The sequence below is a fragment of the Lissotriton vulgaris genome, chromosome 6 (genome assembly GCF_964263255.1).
Source record: "Lissotriton vulgaris chromosome 6, aLisVul1.2, whole genome shotgun sequence".
Taxonomy (NCBI): Eukaryota; Metazoa; Chordata; class Amphibia; order Caudata; family Salamandridae; genus Lissotriton; species Lissotriton vulgaris.
In genome coordinates, this window is record NC_141694.1 from 650,506,569 (window position 1) to 650,526,496 (window position 19,928).

At 49.8% G+C, this 19,928-nt stretch overlaps 1 protein-coding gene across 1 annotated transcript in view; it reads left to right on the top strand.

Annotated features, from left to right (window-relative positions):
* MDN1 (midasin AAA ATPase 1) overlaps positions 1-19,928 on the top strand; it is a 2,142,100-nt gene that overhangs the window by 2,002,930 nt on the left and 119,242 nt on the right. The window contains exon 95 of the mRNA XM_086926648.1: positions 412-501. Within this exon, the coding sequence (XP_086782774.1) occupies positions 412-501 (90 nt within the window). The remainder of the gene's footprint in view (positions 1-411; positions 502-19,928) is intronic.

The following is a 19,928-nucleotide window of genomic DNA, read 5'->3' on the forward strand; positions in this document are numbered from 1 at the left end:
TCGATCGAGCCTGCCTCCCAGTTCTGAAGAGTGGTCATGAGATTGTTTGTAAGATCCCAAGTTAGGTTTGTTACTCTGCAACTTCTGTCAATCTTGTTAGCTTTGTGTCCCCAACAGATGACATGGGGATAAAAGGATGAAGCAGTGATGTCGGGGTGCCAGGATGATCCTTTATGCTACTCCATGATGTTATGCTCACAATGGTTCTGAGAGCCAAGATTGAGCTTTGACTCAAGATCTAGCCTAGTTCCTGAAGAGAGTCAAGAGATGATTATTTGCTAATAGTTAGAGAAGCCCTTAGTAGATCTTTACCCGACATAAGAAACTTGTTCATTTGGGTAATGCTTTTGTGATTCTGTACTGTGTATTTGTTATCTTCCTGCTCTGAATGTCTCTTCAATATTCTTTTAGAAAATGTCTCAAGACTCGGTAGAGTTAAGAGTGGCATTGGAGAGGCAGCTGGAGGCTTGGCAAGCTCTGCAACCTGGAAGTCCTGATGAGGTGAGTAGGCAAAGTGTTTTCAGAATATGGTGGTTGTGTTTTGCTTTTATCCCGTATCAACCATAGGTGTAAATGATAACTAGAAGTAAATACTGTTTGTCAATAAATGGTCTGTCATTCTTCCTCCTTCCTATTTTTTAACATGAAATGTATTGACTTATAATTACATTTACAGTGGGTGTTTGTGCTATGTCTCTTCTCAGAATTTAGTGCTTAGTCCTATTCAGTAGCGTTACTCTGCATTCCTAACTTCGTCCTAGTCTTTGACCCATGTTCTCTTTGCCAATCATTTTTTTCTCCATGCAGAGCTAATAGTCTTTATACATAAGTAGAATCCTGGCACTACTTTAGTTGGTGTGGCTCTGTTAAGGTTTTCAGTTGTTGTAAGGAACAGTATTGTGTGAGAGACCTAGTGAGTCCAATCACTGTAGGCAATGACAGTGGAGAATGTACCCTTAATGGTTTGCTTGAGAGCATAGGAGAGCATTGCTAGTTCCTCAGGTAGATGTCAAGGTTTTTGTGAGTTGTAACCGCTTCATCACTGCCTCTGTAGACTATGTAATCTCTGAGGGTATATTGGATTTGGTAATTTGCCCTGAGAAGAGTGTCTGGGTTTTATGTATGTAAGCCAAGCAAACCACAACATTGTTAAAGAAATGAAGACCTTAAGGTAAAATGTAAAAATCAGGCGAGGGCTTCAGTGGTTAATATAGAATTTAGGAAAGTCTAACTGACAACTGTGGGAAAACCATGTATGACATTTGGAGGAAGCTAGGTCAACCTGTGTGAGGAATAATGTAATGCCTTGAGCGTACTTTATGCACACAGATATTTGTCAAGCCAGGATACTGTATCCAGCAAGGCATTCTTGAATCCAGAAACCCTTAACTCAGCAGTTTGTTCAGCAAACCTTTTGGAGATTGGATAAAGAAGTCTGAGCTGGACTACGGATGTTATGAGATCTATCAGAGTTATACCTTCTTTGGAGGGGTGTTGCTTGGTCTCCCCCATCATAATGTTTTTTACCCCACAACAAGCACTTCTGACAGAAGTCAGTTTACTAGGTTGTTACTTTTTCCTGTTTTTCATAACAAATTTCAGCCGAGCCAGTCTACCGTAGTAAGGTCTTAGGAAAGTCCCTACAACTGGCAACAGGTCAAAAATGTGTTCCCAATGTGTAGGAGAGTAGGATCTACTTCCTATGGTCACCCCCACTTTTTGCTTTGCTTTACTGGTTTTCGACTTAGATATGGCTGTGGGCCTGCTAATCAGACCCACAGCACAGATGCACTCTCTCTAAATTTACACCATGTACTCTAGGGACATCCACAATTGGGAATTGGTTCACCTTGTCAGCCCCTGTAGAAGTGTACCCTAGGTACTCAGGGCATAGGTGTAACCAAGGCCTACCAGGGGCTGCAGCATGTATTATGCCACCCCTGGCTTGCCACTCAAATAGACACAACTGGCTGATCACTCAGCTGGGGCAAGGTTGTGTACTCACCCCTTGCTTAGGTATAGTATTCCTATACCTGCTGATATATAGACACATAGTAACCTATAAGTCACTCCTATGGCAGGCCTTAGCAATCCTGGAGGCAGAGTGCTTGGTTATATGTGAGATGGTGCTCTAGCATGAGCTGAGCCTGTCTGCAGCTTTCGGAACCATGTCCTTATAGCTGTTCTATGATATCACCATACTATATACTCTTAAGTGCATTATAATCCTCGCTGTTAAATGCTAACTTTGGTTTGGCTTTATCCAAACATGTCGTGTAAGGTGTCATACGCTTTGGAATACTACCCCCTCGCGACGAGGGTAGCAGTCCGCCCTTCTAGAGGGAAAAGACATGTTGTTGCTGACTATCCCGGTTAAAGTTAACCAGAGCCCCAGCGTCACAAAATGGACGCTGCTGCCACCGACACAAGTCTGACCTCCTGCTGCTGGGAGTCCTTCCAGTCACTGAGGTTTGGACAATAGGTTTCCTGCCTGGGAAGGTGCGAGCACCACCCCAGACAAGACTTTGTGTATTGTGGACAGGGAGGGCTGAATAGAATGAGCCACTGCCTGGGGCACACTAGGTGCTCCATGCATACCCCAGTTCAAACCGGTTGCTGGGGCACTCCAACCCCAGCTCTGGCGCGAAACTGGACAAAGGAGAGGGGGTGTAACCACCCCCCTTCCTGGTCCCACCCACAGGAGGGACCTAGTCAAAAATCAACCCCCTTGTAGTTGTATAAAGGTAGGAGCTGAGTCCTGAGACTTTAGATTATTCCTGAATCGTAACTTGACACGAAACTCTGGACCTTCGACGTTCTGCTTAAGCTGAAGACTGAAGAATCTCCCTTGTGGCCAAGGAGTGACCACTCTGGACAACCAGGCACCATCCAGCAAATCAACGGCTTGCTTTGTCGACGTTCCCGCCGGAACCCAAGCACAGAGCCTGACAAGACCCAGACTTCCAGACCTCTCTGACCCTCTCTTCACGACTGCAGCATAGCTGAGATCCGTGGATGCGACGAGACACGTAGGACCAGACATCTTGAAAAGCCTGCAACTTGCTACCTGTGCAGCTCCTGAGGCATCCTCGAAGCTGTACACTGGGTACTGAGAGACTTCTAACCCGAGCTCCACCTGCACCGAAGATCAGCCCTCCACACTCCACGAGTTCTGCGTGGGGCACTTCTGCTTGTGTTCTGCTCGACGCGTTGTCCAGTTGCGGGCCCGTTGGCTAGTAGCCTCTGTGATGACAATCCTTTTGAATCGCCTCGCTGGTCTGGTTGCTCCAGACTGCCCCTTGCCTCCCTGCAAAGGTGAGGCACCTCAGACCTTGCTGGTCTGCACCAGAAGCCTTCTTTGAATCCTGCGTGGTTGCCTTTGCCCAGGCTTGTTGACTACAATCCGGCAGCCGACCCCTCCATCTGCGAGAACCTTCGTGGGACAGCTCGCCTCCAGCAACTGGTAGTCCTCGACGCCTCCTGGTCCGCGTGGCTGAAGAGACAAGCTTCAAGACAGCACCTGATCGCTCCTCGACGTCGTCTGGTTCCTTCCTGGTTCCACCCGGTTACTGGCTAGTGACCCTGACTCTGTCCCTTCTGCTTTCAGGTCCTCTTCATCCTCGATCCACCCTTGGATCCACCCGGACATCTTCCTCCTGGTCTCCTGCAGCATCTTTCCTCCAGGTCTCCATAGGATCCAACGACGAAACCCGACACGTCTTAACACCTATGCACCCGCCGTCTGTGGGTGAGGTAACGCAAGTACTTCGGTGCTCCCAAGGTTATTGACTATCCAAGTGTATAGGTTTTTAGTTGTGTCCTCCTAGCTCCACCGGAAGGGTCCTAAATCCTTCTTTTTCTAAAGTTTCCATTGACTTTGCATTGACTTACGCGTGTGTCGAAAGACACTGCACGCTCCGCCTGTGGGCCTCCTACTCCTAACCTAAGGTTCAGATAGTGTAGCCCCAGCGATTCTCTAGGCCTTCCCTTTTCTCGGGACGTGGTACTTATACCACTTTCTTAATATATGGTTTGCTTCACCCCTAGGGCCTAACCGTAAATTGTGCAACTTAACGTATTCTGACTAAGTATCTTGTGATGTGCTTTGGCCTCTGATCTCATAAAGAGTTCAGAGGAGTGTGTTAGTAAATAAATACATATATTTTATATATATCCTGTGTGGTGTCCTTTCATTTGATATTCAAGGGGTTGCATATGGTAAAACAGCTGGCTTTACATGCCCTCAAGAGTCTTTTAACCTAAGACTGTTCTGTCCACGCTACAACTAGGATAGCTGGTCTATAAGGTTGACTTACAACCATCACCATAAGGGTTGTTTGGACTGGTGCAAGGTGCTCACTAGAATAGTGAACATCATATACCAGGCCAACTTTTCACACAATACTCCCCTGTTCAATGGGAAATTGTCCATTTGTGCAGCAGGCTGCCTTAGATCCTCGCATATCAGAGACATTCTTCACTCTTGCACAGAAATAAGACAATAGATGCACTTAAATACATAAAACTTTTTCTTTTTTTTTTTTAGTTTTTTTTTTCCAAAGGTTTTATATAGCACTACTGGACCCAAGAGTATCAGAGCGCTTTACAAGGATGGTGAACATAATGAGATAAAATTAACAATCAAGCGAAAAAGAGTTACAGTATGATAATGCATTCAACAGGGCTAAGGGGGCAAAAAACAGAGAGATAAAATTAAGTGGAAAATAAATATTAAAAGTTAGGAGAGGGAGTGATGAGAGGGGGAGTGAGAAAATGAAGGGATTGAGAGGGGGTGGGAAGAGGAGTGGACAAGGGAAGAGAAAGGAGTAAACATGTTCAGAGTCAGTAACATTAGATACCCCAATACTTGTTGAGAAGAAGTACTTTGAGTTCCTTTTTGAAAAGAGGGTTTGCAGCGAAGATCTTTAGAGAGAGTTCCAAATTGTAGGAGCGTTACCAGAGAACGCACATGATTGGGTCTTTTGACATTTGAGTCTGGGTGGGATCAAGACAAGGGAGTTTGTGCTCCTCAGGGACCTGGAGCAACCTGCTTTGTGTAGTTTTGTTGTAAGGTAAGAATCAATCAATCAATCAGTGACACTTATAAAGCGCGCTACATACCCGTAGGGTCTCAAGGCGCTGGGGGGGAGGGGGGGTGCCGCTACTGCTCGAACAGCCAGGTCTTCAGCTTCTTCCTGAAGGAGAGGTGGTCTTGGGTCAGGCGCAGGTCGTGTTTTGGTGAAGAGCTTTGTGAGTGATGCAGGCAATCTTGTAGGTGGATCTTCCTTCTATTGGGAGCCAATTGAGATTTTTGAGGACGGGAGAGATGTGGTCACATTTTTTACAATCAGAGATGAGTCTCGCAGCTAGATTAAGGACAGAATTAATCGGTGCAAGATGGATTTTAGGGATGCCAGCCAAAGTGGAATCCTGGAAAGGACAAGCAATTGGACAACAAGTTTGAAATCGTCTGCTGGAATAAATGGTTTAACTTTCTTGAGGTGGAGAAGGTTGAAAAGCGTTCTTTCGGATGCATTTTTAATGTGGGGGATGAGATTTAGATTCTGGTCGATACTGATGCCTAGGGATTTGACAGAATTAGAGGTGGAGAGTGGGCAGCTAAGAGCTTTGATGTCATTTATCCAGAGATGAATGGGAAGGGAGTGGTTTTTGGGGGAGAAAAGGATGATTTCAGTTTTATTCTGGTTCATTTTGAGATGGTTCCGATGGAACCAGGTTTGAATTCTGGTCAAGGTCTCATTGAAGTGGAGAATGTCTTTGTGGGATTTGATCTTGTAATATAATTGGGTGTCATCGGCATAGATATGGTAATGGATATTAGCTTGTTTGAGGATGAGGGTGAGTGGTTCCATGAACAGATTGAATAGGGTTGGGGAGAGGATGGATCCTTGAGGGACGCCAAGTGAGACAGGTTGAGGTTTAGAGAGAAAGTGGCTGAGCTTGATTTGCTGTGATCTGTTTTGAAGGAATGAGGAGAACCATTTGAATACGTTGCCATCTAAACCGTACCGGTCTTTGAGAGTGTTGAGAAGGGTGGGGTGGTGGACGGTATCAAATGCAGCTGAGAGGTCGAGGAGGATTAGTAATGAGAATTCCCCTTTGTCTATGGAGTGATGAATGTCGTCAGTGATATTTAGCATAGCAGTTTCTGTACTGCATCCCTTTCTAAAGCCGGATTGGAAAACATCAAGGAGGTTGAAGGAGGCGATATGTTTCTCTAATTGCAATAGGACACATTTTTCGAGGGCTTTAGAGAGGAATGGAAGGTTAGAGATAGGGCGAAGGTTGTTAAGGTCATTGGGGTCAGCAGTGGTGTTTTTGAGACTGGGTGAAATTTGACCAAGTTGAAGGGAGATGGGGACACAGCCAGTGGAAAGAGAAGAGTTGATGATTTTGGTCCATATAGAGGCAATGATAAATTTAAGTTCTTGAACCAAAAGGGCGGGAAGAGGATCTTTGGAGTGGGAGGAAGGTTTTAGTTTGGCAATGATATTAGTGATTGTAGATTCTGATACTGGACTAAAATCACTCCATGAGGCATTGTTTTAGGCAGGGGGGCTTATTTTCGGAAAGGTATCTCGAACATAGTCCTGTAGGATACCAAGAATGAATAGTGAACCGTGAATACCATTTCATGCCTTACACTGTTGCAGGCTAGACCCAGTTCATCTCGTGAATTCCTTTTTGTCCGGAAAGCCTTAGAAGCTCAGAGCAAAAGGTGGGCATCGTAAGAGCCATTAGCATACATTATTTCGATCTTTCCTTCAGGTGTGATTAACATTGAATTTAATTTAAGTAGTATAAAGATAAAAATATTGAATCTGTTATACTTTTTTAATGGATTGAGGTAATTGTAGGAGAGTAGGATCTGCTTACTATGGTTACCCCCACTTTTTGCTGTGTTTCGCTGATTTATCGACTTTAGTCTGGCTGTGGCCCTGTTAACCAGGACCCCAGCCTAGCTGCTTCCTCTCTAAATTGATTGCATGTACATTAGGTACACTCCAAATTGGTAACTGGGTCACCCTTGTGAGTCCCTAGTATATGGTATCTTAGGTACCAAGGGCATGGGTACCCCAGAGGCCTACCAGGGGCTGAAGCATGTATTATGCCACCCCTGGGAAGTCTTCCAAAATGGCACCACAGGTCTGCTAGTGCAGCCTGGGTAAGGTGGTACTTGTACCCCTTACTTAGATATAGTATACCTATATCCACCTATATATTTAGACACATATAAACCTGTAAGTCACTCCTATGGCAGGCCTTGACAATCCTGAAGGCAAAGTGCTTGGTTTTGTGCGAGAGGGTGCCTGAGCATGAGCTAAACCCCTCTGCAGCTTTTGGAATCCCTTCCTTATAGCTGTTCTATGATACAGCCATACCACATACCCTTAAAGGCATTATAACCACGCAGTAAATGCTACTTTTGGAATGGCAGCATCAAAACATGTCGTGTTTGGTGTCAAACACTTTGGAATACTACCCCCGGTCTATCCCCTCCTCCGACCGCCCTGCCCAGCCCCAGCATCACAAAATGGATGCTGCTGCCACAGACATGAGTCTGACCTCCTGCCGCTGGACAAAGCTCCGGAAGGGGAGGCTTGGACAATAGGTTTCCTGTCCAGGGGGGTGCCAGCACCTCCCCAGACAGACTTTAGTGTAGTAAGGCAGGGTGGGTGCATTCAGTGACTGCTTTTCAGACAGTGCCTGGGGCACACAAGGTGTCCCCCGTGCATTTCCCAGTTCAAACCGCTTGCTGGGGCACTGAGGCCCAGCTCTGGCGCGAAACTGGACAAAGGGAAAGGGGTGTAACCACCTCCCCAGGTCCTCCCATGGGTGGGACCTTAGAGTTATTCCTACCCCTAAACTTAGTATAAGTATAGGAACCCAGTCCCTCGGACTTTAGATTACCCCGGACAAAACTCTGAAACATAAATCTTGGACCTTCGACATTCCATATCGACTGGAAGACGGAAGAAATCTCCCTTGGGGTCAAGGAGTGACTCCCCTGTTCAAATAGGCACCAAATAAGCATCTCTCAGACCTTGCTGGTCTGCACTGAAGCCAATATTGTCACCTTGCATGGGTTGCTGTTGCCAAGGCTTGTTGGGTCCAATCTGGATACAGACGCTGCAGCACTCGACATCTGACGTGGGACAGCTCGAGTCCAGCTCTTGTTTGTCGTCGACGCCTCCTGGGCCTCGCGGCTGAAGAGTCAAAAACTTCAGCGGACCCAGAACTGCGCTGCACGCACGCTGCTGCAGATTCCACGCAGAGTATCAGTGGTATCCGGGCTGAGGACCCTACACTGGCTTCCTGTCAGGGAGAGAATAAAATTTAAAGCCATGTGTATATCCCACCAAGCCTTCTGGAGAACCGTCCCCAAAATCAGCCACTCCCTGCTCTTCCCCTACTGCCCCGGCAAACCACTTCTATCAACTCACGCATTCCTAGCGGTAGCTCCCCGGATCAAGAGGTCAAGAGCAGGAGGAAGGTCCTTCACGCTCAATGCCGCCAAGCTGTGGAACTCCCTCCCCCTACACCTTAGATCGAACCCCAATCTGTCATCCTTTCGCAAGGAGCTTAAAACACTCGTTTTCAGCAACTAACTAACCCCCAGCTACTCTTCTCAATGCACTTTCCTTTCTATTAGCGCTTGGACGCCTAAGGGCAGCAGTCCCGCTCAACAAAACCCCTTTCATTCATTCACCTACATCACCCTAAAACACCAGACATCGGCTGCCATCTTCTTGTCGCCTTCCTGGTCATTGGCTAGTGACCCAGACTCTGTCCCCTCTGCTTTCATGTTCTTCAGATCTCCTATCCACTCTTGGATCCATCCGGACACTCTTCACCTGGACGCCTGCAGCACTTCTTTGCAGCTCTCCTTTGGAAACGACGACGAAATCGACATGAAAAGACACCTATGCACCCGGCTTCCCTGGGTGAGGTAACATGACTACTTCGGTGCTCCCGTGGGTCTTGACTCTCGAAGTGTCGAGTACTGAAAGGGTTTTATCGTAGTCCACATCTAAGTGTTCTTCTTCTTTAAAATTCTAACTTTAACTTCCTCCATAGAAGTCAATGGTGATTCGCGGCTGTGTTTAGACACTGCACACGTCCCCCGTGGGTCTCCGGCGTCCCTACCTTGGGTGGTTCTTGGTTGCCCCAACGGTTCTACTAGCCCTAGGCCTTGTCTCTATGTTGAGAGCACTACTTATACCACTTTCTTGGTATATGGTTTGTGAGGCCAGTAGGGAAAAATGTATACAGTGCTAATTTACTGTGTGCTATTTAAGTTCTTGTATTGTACTTTTGCCTCTAGCCTCATAAAGAGACTAGAGGGGTCTGTTTAGAATAAATACATATATTTTATATATACCTGGTGTGGTTCTGCTTTCATTGGGTCATTCAAGAGATTATAGACTGGTAAAACAAGCTTCTTTACATTCCTTCAAGACTTAGCCTGAAGGCTGCTCTCCACAGCTACCACTACGATAGATTCCTATGAAGGTTGTCTAAACCTACCATCGATAAGGGTCGTTTGGACTGTTGCAAGGTGCCCACTAGAATAGTGGACATCATATGCCAGGCCAACTTCTCACAGTACTTGTTTTTAAAAAATAAATAAAATCTATAATGCCAACAAAAGGTGAGGTCAAGTGTAGGTATTCCTGTTTCTGCTTTCTGTGAAGCGCAGATATCATACGGAGCATTTGATTTTGGGAAGATATATTCTACTCCCAGATATAAAATTCAGCACTTGTTAGGTGTCTAGGAGCAAACTTGTGATTTGCTGATTTTTCTTTTTTTCTTTATTACAGTTTAGTCGAAGGAGAATAATGACATAACTGCAACAGGTCAAGTGGAAAAGGGGGAGTAGTAACGAGGGGAAGAGGAATCGCGGGAAGGGGGAGAGGGTTAGACGATTTCACAATAGTGTGGCAGGATGCGCCATTTCTACTCAATGTCCCCAGCCGCAACATTTCAAATAAGGCGAATACCGATTAACAACCAGTGTAAATATAGTTGCATACAACATGTTACAGAATACAGAAAAGCTCAAGAGGCCGGTTTTGTGAGCAGCCAGTGCTTAATTTTTGCCAGTGGTTTTCTGTGCTCCGCACAGGTACCTACTTGTTAACATAGGCTCTTAGGAGAGTCTCAAGAAATAAAAAAAGGAGTGTATTAACAAAGAGGAAGAAGAGCAACTGAAGTGTGTATTATCATTCACAGTATGAGTTTCCTGTGAAGAGAACCCAATGTAGGTCTTTCAGAAGGCCCTCACTCAACAACCTAGTTGGCTTCATCATCGGGCCCCACCAGGAATGGCCGAATGCCACCCTAGTGTGCTGCAACGCCAGTTTACTGCTTAGCTGGTTAAGTGATTGGTGAAAGGTGAGTTAGTGAGTCACAAAATTTCCAGATTGGCAAAATTAATAAAATATGTTTTTGACACAATCAGACATGAGTAAAAACTGAAGTGTGGGATAAATGACCAAATTAAAAGTCCAGTTTTATCCCAAGGGTGTGGTCAACATGTTTCTGCCTATGTGTGAGCATTTAGTCAGGCTTTCATCAGGACCAATAAAGTGTAGTGGTGAACCCCGGCGGTATGGGCGCGCTAAGGCCCACCCTAACCAGGGGTTGCTAGTGTTAAAAATTGTATTAAAAACACTGAGTGCGGATTCCTTCAACATTAGAGCGGAACAGAGTTTGTTCTTGTTGAAACAGTGACAAACAAACATATAAGAACAAAGAAAGACAAAAGATTGATCATATCCGTATGCTCCTATAAATGGTCATCATTAGAATAATTATGCTGGTGTGCTCTTCGGGGTGCCCTTTTAGGAGTAACAAGGTCACAAGTGCCACTTTCACCTTACAGCAACCTCCTGAGGCGAAGCCGGGAGAAACAATAGCTTTGTTTTTGATTTTGTGAATACTTGTGTTTTTAAACCTACCGATCCCCTGGGCACCTGATTCTCAGTCACGGACATTCCCGCACAGCGGATTTTAGCGCTGTAGCGGGTGACTGCTTTCCAGCTTGCCGCCATTTCCGGGTCCCACAGGACACGCCTCCATAAAGCATGCACACCTTCCGGAAGCGCAGCGGACGAGCTCAGCGGGCGCGACGATTGCGCGCCGAAGGCAAGCTCGTCTGCGCCAAGGCCGGGCCCAGGGCCACCCCCCCCCTGCCCCGGCAGTGCCTTGCACCGCTCAATCTCCGACTTTGCTCAAATACACCTCTGCTCAACTCCGAAATCTTAAATCTCCGGTAAACCTTTCACATTCTTTACCATACCTGCTACTGACCCTATGGTAGGTCCTCATAAATGTCCTACATGCACCTCTCCCTTCCCTTCGGCTAACTCCCCCCCTCAGGTCTCAGCAGCAGTTATTAACGTACACTCCGTTCCTAAACATAAAACCGAAATCTCTGAATTTATTGAGTTACACAACCTTGATCTCTTATTCATTACCGAGACTTGGGGTGATGACTCCTCAGGCCCGGATTTTAAAGCAGCCACCCCCGGAAATTACTGCGTGCACAGATTAGACAGAATCAAAAGAAAGGGTGGAGGGATAGCCATCATTTACAGGAATCGCCTCAAAGTTAAAATCACCGATCTTAAATACAAGGATTGCGAAGCCTTCTCCTTTTCAATCAGCCTCTCTGGCAACCAATCATTCGTAGGCATGATAATCTACCGCCCGCCTGGGTCCAGATCTAAATTCCTCAACAACCTTAACAATATAATTGAGGTCACAGCTGGAGCTCCACACTTCACTATACTGGGAGACTTCAATTTCCATCTTGAATCCATCTCTAAAATCCTTGGTGTATTAGTTACAAGCAGGCCTTTTGGTGGCGTGTTGGTCCAAAGGTATTCCGTCAGAATTGTCCCATGCAAGATTGTGCGAATTCTGTTCTTTTTACGTTCCGACAGTTGATCCCACTCACTGGTGTGAGTGACTGCCTGAGACATGGAGGGGTCAGTGAACAGGGACGGGCGTGCTAAAATACCATCCACCTCAGACTCGGGGTATGTTAGACCCAGATTTGCCATCTTAAACCCAGAGACCGTAGAAGATAGGAATAGATAGGAAAATGCCAAACTACTCCTTACAAACAAGGGCGAGTCTGCCACAAGGTGACCCTATCTGAAAGAGACACGTTAGTGATAGATTCCTTACCAAAGAATATCCCCAGGTGTCAGACTGGATCCAGACATTTTTGCGAAGCAATACCCCTCCGCGTCGGTGGGCGTCGTCCACGGCTCCGCGTCAGTCGTCTGCGCCGTTAGTGCCGGAATGACATCGTCGGAGTATTTAGACGCCGCCCATGCGGGCTGACGTCAGTTCTTCTTTTTTCCGCGCCAGCTAGCGCAGATCCGGAGAAGCTCTACCCCTAGCCATTTTTTTACGAAACTTTTTGAACTTTTTGATCATTTCTTTACTCGAGTCTTCGACTCGGTGCCGGTAGGGATGCCCAGGTTCAAACCCTGCTCGAAGTGCGACCGACTGATGTCGGTTACCGACCCTCATCGCCGGTGCCTGAAGTGTTTAGGCTGTAGGAGAGTAGGGTCTGCAATCCTATGATCACCCCAGATTTTTGCTTTTTGCTTCACTGGTTTACGACTTCCCTGGCTGTGGGCCTGCTAATCAGACCCACAGCCTAGCTGTTCTCTCACTAAATTGACACGTGTACCTTAGGTGCATATACCAATTGGTACTGGGCCACCTTATCAGACCCTGTAACTCAGGGCATAGGTGTACCCAGGGCCTACCACGAGCTGCAGCATGTATTATGCCACCCCTGGCTGGCCATCTAAACCTGACACAACTGGCTGCACGACAGCTGGGGCAAGGTGGTGTAATCACCCTTTGCTGTAGATATAGTATACCTATATCTAACCCTAAAATGGACACATGTATTCCTATCAGTCACTCCTATGGCAGGCCTTAACAATCCTGAAGGCAGAGTGCTTGGAATTATGTGAGATGGTGCTCTGGCATGAGCTGAGCCTGTTTGCAGCTTGCGGAACCAAGTCCTAATAGCTGTTCCATGATAACGCGTACCATATACTCTTAAGTGCATTATAATCCGCGCGGTTATTTGCCAACTCTGGTATCGCTTTATCAAAACATGTCGAGTAAGGTGGTCATACGAATTGGAATACTAACCCCTCGCCATTTCTGGCGACGGGGTTAGCATTCCACCCTTTTAGAGGGACACAATATGTGTGTAACTGAACCCCGGTTAAAGTTAACTAGAGCCTCAGCATCACAAAATGGATGCTGCCACCACAGACACAAGTCTGACCTCCTGCTGCTGGGAGTCCTTCCAGCGAGGAGAGCTTGAACAAAGGGTTTCCTGTCAGGGGCGGTGCTAGCACTATCCCAGAAAGGGTTTTGTGTATCCTAGGTAGGCAGGGCTGAATAGGAAGGTGACTGCAAGTGGCACCCCGGTGCTCACTGTGCATATGCCGGCTTGAACCAGTTCCAGGGGCACACCAGCCCCTGAGCTGGGGAAAGTCCGGACAGGGGAGAGGGGTGTAACCATCCCCCTTCCTGGTCCCACCCATGGGCAGGACCTAGTCGCGTACCAGCCCCTTTCTTTAGAATAAAGGCAGGAGCGGGGACCCTTCCGGATTAGATCATCTTTGAATCCTGAAACTACTTTCTACGAAAGGAACTCAAGACTTCTTCTCAAGATTTCTCCCTTGTGACTAAGGAGTAGTCACCCTGCAGCAGCAGGCACCAACTAAGTATCTTGCGGTTTGCTAAGACGTCCTTCCTCCGGAACCAGACTGACCAGCACGACGAGACCCGGACTCCCTGCCCTCTCTGACCTCAACCTGCCTCTACAGCACAGCTGAGAACCGTGGGTGCGACGAGACCAGAGGACCCGGCGATCATCAGAACCAGCACGACACTGAACCAGCACGACCACCGAGGGACCCTCGAGTGGGTGCACTGGGGTAAGAGAAGCCCCCACCCCTAGCAGCACGAGCACCGAAGTCCAGCCCCCCAGCATCCTCCAGATCTGTGTGGGGCCCTTTTGCCTCTGCGTTGCTTGCCACGTTGTCCGGTCACTTGCCCGTTGGCTAGTGACCCTCCAGACGACGTCCTAAGTTTGTTACACCGCTGGTCTAGCTCCTCTAGACTGGCCCTAGTCTCCTCCTGAAGGGGACCTTCCTCGGACCCACCTGGTCCACTCAAGACACCATTTTGTGTCGCCACGTGGGCTTGCCGTAGCCAAGGCTTGTTGCCTCCTTCACCGGATCCAGCATCGCCAGCAGCAGACATCCGACGTGGGACAGCTCGCAGACCTCCAACCTGGTCGACATCAGCGCCCCTGGTCCGTGCAGCAGCAGAAATCAGTGTCACCTCTTCACCTGGCTGAGTGACCTCGTCCGGTGCCATCCTGGTGCACACCTAATCACTGGCTAGTGATTCAGAACTTGGTCCCCTCTGCTTACAGGTACTCTTCTTCACTGATCCGTCCCCGGATCAGCCCGGAACATCTTCACTGGTCGCCTGCCAGCAACTTCCACTTCAGGCTCCTGGTCCGTCAACGAGGATTCCCGACGACACTTGAACCCTATGCAGCCGCAGCCCCTGGGCTAGGTAAACCGAGTACCACGGTGCTCCAGCGTAGATCCACTCTCCAAGTGTCTAGATCCACTTTCGTTTTTGACCTACCTAGTCGGGTTCGCCCGAGAACACTAACTTTGCATTTACTAGTATCCATAGACTTTGTCCCGCATTACGCATGAGAGTTTCCACTCTGCACACGACGTCCCTAGGCCTCCTGCTTCTAATCTAAGGGTTCAGCATTGTAGACCCAGCGGTTCTAAAGCCTGAAAGTAGTACTTACCTGCTAGTAATTTCGCATTCCACTTCTATAGTATATGGTTTTTCATGCCCCTCGGGCATTTGTGTAAATTGTGCGACTTTCAGTATTTCTTTAAGAGTTTTGTAATGTGCTTAGCGCCCTGTCCTCATAAAGAGTCCAGGGTTGTTGTGTTATAAATAAATATCCTTTTATTTTCGTAACAACTTGTGTGGTGTCCTTTCACTTGGTGTTCAAGGGGTATATGTGATGGTATAACAGCTGGCTTAACACGCCCTTTAGAGTTTAGCCTAAAGACTGCTCTTGTCCATGCTACTAGGATAGCTGGTCTATAAGGTTGACTTACAACCAATCATCAATAAGGGTTGTTTGGACTGATACATAGTGATCACTAGAATAGTGAGCACTGCATATCAGGCCAACTTCTCACATAGGCCTCGATCACGACGGCCGCACCTGCTCCGACTGCCGGGCCCTGACGTCTAAAGCTAGGCGGGAGCGATCCCGCAAGCGACTGGAGCTCTGGCAGTCGACCCGCGCCGTTCAAGGTCCCGGTCCCACGGGAGGTCGAGGGACCGGTCGCGGGGTCGGAGTCATCGCAGCTCTGGGAGTGGACATCGGTCGTCAGGATCCAAGTCCTCAGGTAAGAGGCATGAGAGGTCGGAGAGACGTCATCGTTCCTCCGACCCACCCCGACGCTCGCACGATGCGGCCGGTGGTTCGGGTGACCCCACCCACGCGGCTCCGACAGAGTCGCAAGCGTTGCCGCCTGCCCCACACCTTCGGGTCCCTGGAGGAGATCGAGCGGTACCTCATGGCCATGAGGTCCCTCCCTCCTCAGCCGGGTTCCATGGCGCCTCCGGGCCCAACGGTCCCGACTGGAAGCCCTAGCGGGTCGGGTGCTTCGGCCCCGGCGCCGCCGGCGACTTCGGTCCCGGCACCGCAGGACCTCACCGGATCCGGGTCGTTGCCGGTCGACCTCACTGGCGCCAGCCCCGCGGGTGTCTCCCCCGGCGCCCGCTGTGGACGCCGTCCCCAATCTTCCCTTCGGTCCGACTCTGGGGCCGGAACGGCGCCGCTGGGCGCCGCTTCCGACGGCCTTTGGAGATTTTTATTTCCATGAGGAGGCCCCGTCTGTTGCCTCTGTTTTACAGGAGACGGGTGATGAGGGTGACTGGGAGGGGTCTGAAGACCCTCAGGCATTGGAGTGCCAGTTTCAAGAGAACTGGACATATGAGCTTGGGGAGGCCAGTGGTATTGACACTTCGCCAGACACTGGATTTGTCTCCCCTCCCACCGTGGCCACATTTTGGATTCCCTATGACATCCATAGTTTGGGTCAAGAACACAAGTTTGACCCCATGTCTAGCAATAAATGTTGCTTTAAGCGCAAAAGGCCTAGAAAGAACAGGATTCTAATTCTTTTATCGTTCAAGTCTGCCAAGCGCAATTAACTCATCGCCTCTTCACTTCCTGCTTCAGATCCTTTTTTGGAGGCAAGTTCAGTGAGAAAGCTTTCTATTAGGAGAACATTTTTTGCATTCTATATTGGAAGTATCGAATGAGGGAAGTATTCTCATTTCAAAGGCACTCCCATTGCCTGGGCTAGTTGTCAGATCGACAGGTCTGACTCCTGATGCAAACGTGGTATTTGGATTCAACCTCTGTATTGTACAACATAAGTGAGCCTGGATGAGCTCCATTTCTGTTCTCTGTGGTGCCAGAACTACTTCTATCTAATCCAGATGCTTTCGCTTATGTGTTGACATTCGCTTTAGACTTATTGGATATAGCTTGATATCCTCTGTCTCTCTTTGTTCCACACTTGGGCCCTAAGGCGCCCTAAAGAATCTTTGACCATTATTCCCCCTGCAGCCCTAACCATGTTGCCTGTCATCCCTGTTAATGCTCCTTATGCCATTGCAGCCTCGGCACCGCATCCCCCTCCGCCTTCCACCAAAGGCTTGCCAGGTGCTCCAACGTCAGTGCAGATATGTGAAAAAAACACAGTGATAGATTCCTTACCGTAGAATTACCCCCAGGCATCAGACTGGATCTGTAAAGTTTTCATCTGAAAGAAACCGGTTAGTATTAGATTCCTTACCTTAGAATATCCCCAGGCGTCAGTCTGGATCCGGAAACTTTTGCGTAGCAGTACCCCTGCGCGTCGCTAGGCGCTGTCGGCGGCTCCGCGTTCGTCGTTGGTGCCGGGATGACGTTGCAGGAGTACTTAGACGCCGCCCTCGCGCGCTGACGTCAGTTCTTCTTTTGTACGCGCCAGCAAGCCCCCATCTGGAAAAAGTAGTACCCTTTAGTCATTTTTTGACAAAACTTATTCGATCCTTTTTGATCTGTTTTTCGAGTCGAACGACTCCATCGGTGCCTTTAGGGATGCCCGGGTTCAAACCCTGTGCCGACTGCAACCGACTGATGTCGGTTACCGACCCCCATCGCCGGTGCCTGTATTGCTTAGGGGCCAACCACGATGACAAGTCGGGCCCCGACTCCTGGACGTCAAAAGCTAGGTGGGAGCGATCCCGTAAGTGCCGCGAGCTCCGGAAGTCGACCCAGCGCCGCTCGAGGTCCCGGTCGAGGTCGCGGGGCCGGAGTCATCACAGCTCGACAAGTCGACACCACTCGTCGGGCTCAAAGTCCTCAGGTAAGAGGCACAAAAGTCGAAGAAGCGACACTGCTCTTCTGACTCCCCCCGACGCTCGCGCGACGCGGCCGTGGGTTCGGACAACACCGCCCACGCGGCCTCGCCGGAGCCGCCGACATCGCGGCCTGCTCCATACCCGCCGGTCCCTGGGCAGAACGCGACGCCGGAGATCGATGCCTTTCTCATGGCATGAGGTCGATCACTCCTCCGTCGGATTCCGCACCGCCTTCGGGCCCCGCGGTCCCGACTGGGAGCCCAAGCGGGACAGGTGCTTCGGCCCCGGTGCCGTCAGCGGCTTCGGTCCCGAAGCCGCAGGGCCCCACTGGATCCGGGTCGGCGCTGGTTGACCTAACGACCCCTCCGCCGACGTTGACTCCAAGGGTGTCGCCCCGGACGACGACGTCCCTGATTGCCCCTTCCCCCCTCGATCCGGTTCCAGCATCGGAACGGCGTTGATAGACGCTGCATTCGACGTCGAAAGAAGTACAATACTTCTATGATCCGGCCCCATCATTTGAACCTGAGTACCAGGAGATGGAGGGCGAGGCGGATTGGGAGGGGTCCGAGGACCCTCTGGCGCGGTAGTGCGAGTCTTTTCAGGACTGGGCAGGTGAACTAGGGGAGGCCAGTGGTTTGGACACTTCGCTCGACACTGGATTTGTCTCCCCTCCTACCATGGCTACGGAGGAGGGGGCTACCTACAGTGTGGTGTTTCTTGAGCTCCCCGTCGCGGCCGTGAGAAATAACCTCCTCACTGAGGTCCTCAAACTGCAGGCAAGTTCTTCGGAGCCTCTACTGCCGTTCAATGAGGCCTTAACTGACGTTCTGTTGGGCACTTGGTCCAGGCCCGCTACAGGTCCCCCTATAGATAGGAACATGGCCAGACACCACCGCCCGGCCCCGGACGACCCTTGTTTCCTGTCCACCCACCCCCGAGAGCCTGGTTATCCAGGCCTCTAATTCCCAGACCGCATTCCCGACAGCTCCCCCTGATCCGAAATCCAAAAGGTATGAACAGTACGGAAAAAAGATGTTCTCCTCACTTAGTTTGGGGTTGCGGTCGGTCAGCACCGCTTGCCTTTTAGGCCGTTATACCCACTCTCTGTGCCACAATGCCCGGAGGAGGCCCGAGTTAAACTCGCCCAAGCCCTTGCCGAGGGTCGCGATGCGGCACGGTATTCCATTAGATGTGGGCTGGATACCACGGACTCGCTAGGAAGGGCGATTGCAACGACGGTGGCAGTTCGCCGCCACCCCTGGCTGAGGTCTGCCAATTTTTCGGCTGATGTCCAGCACACCCTTATGGACATGCCGTTTGATGGCCGTCGCCTCTTTGGCGACAAGGCAGACAGTGCGCTTGAGCGCTTTGAGGACTCCAGGGCTACGTCTAAGTCCTTGGGCCTGTCGGCCTGCACCAGCAAACTGCTGCCTTTCGCTACTTTCGTGGCCAAGGAAGGGGCACCCCCACACATCCGGCCAGCGCGGAGGCGGATTTGGTAACTGCCATGGCGGTGCCAGGGGACAACAGCGAGGCCAGTCCACAACCACCCCGCAGCCTTCCTAGTCCGAACTTTCAGTTCGCCTCCTCCACTGGCGCGACATCACATCGGACAGTTGGGTGCTGCAAATCGTCCGAAGGGGCTTCTCCCTCCCTTTCGAGGCGACCCCTCCAGCCATGCCACCGCAATACCACCGCGTGTCGGGGGGTCACTTGAAACTTCTGCAAGAGTAAGTTGCGGCCCTCTTGGCCAAGGGGGCCATTGAGCGCGTTCCAGGGCCAGAAGTAGGTAGTGGGTGCTACTCCCACTACTTTCTGGTTCCCAAGAAGGGCAAAGGGGGTCTATGCCCTATCTTGGACCTCTGGAGCGTCAAAGGCTTCCTCCGGAAGGAGAAGTTCAAGTTGCTGACTTTAGCTCAGGTCCTGGCTGCCCTGGACTCTGGAGACTGGAGGACGCATATTTTCACATTCTTGCCCTGCCTGCCCATCGGCGCTACCTGCGGTTCACAGTAGACCATGAGCACTTTCAGTTTACCGTGCTCCTCTTCGGCCTTACCAACCCCCTCGGGTGTTCATAAATGTGATGGCGGTGGTTGCAGCTCATCTGCGCAGATTAGGAGTGTCAGTCTTCCCTTATCTCGACGACTGGTTGTTGAAGGCGGGCTCGCCCCAGACAGTCGTCAGCCACCTCCAGACTACGGCCGACCTCCTGCACCTGCTCGGGTTCTCCATCAATGTGCCGAAGTCACACCTGTGCCCCTCTCAGAAGCTCCTCTTAATTGGAGCGGTTATAGATTCGGCGCAGTTTCGGGTTTATCCTCCCGAACAGCGGGTTCGGGATATTCAGGCTCTGAATCCGATCTTTCAGCCTTTATCCCGAGTCTCGGTCA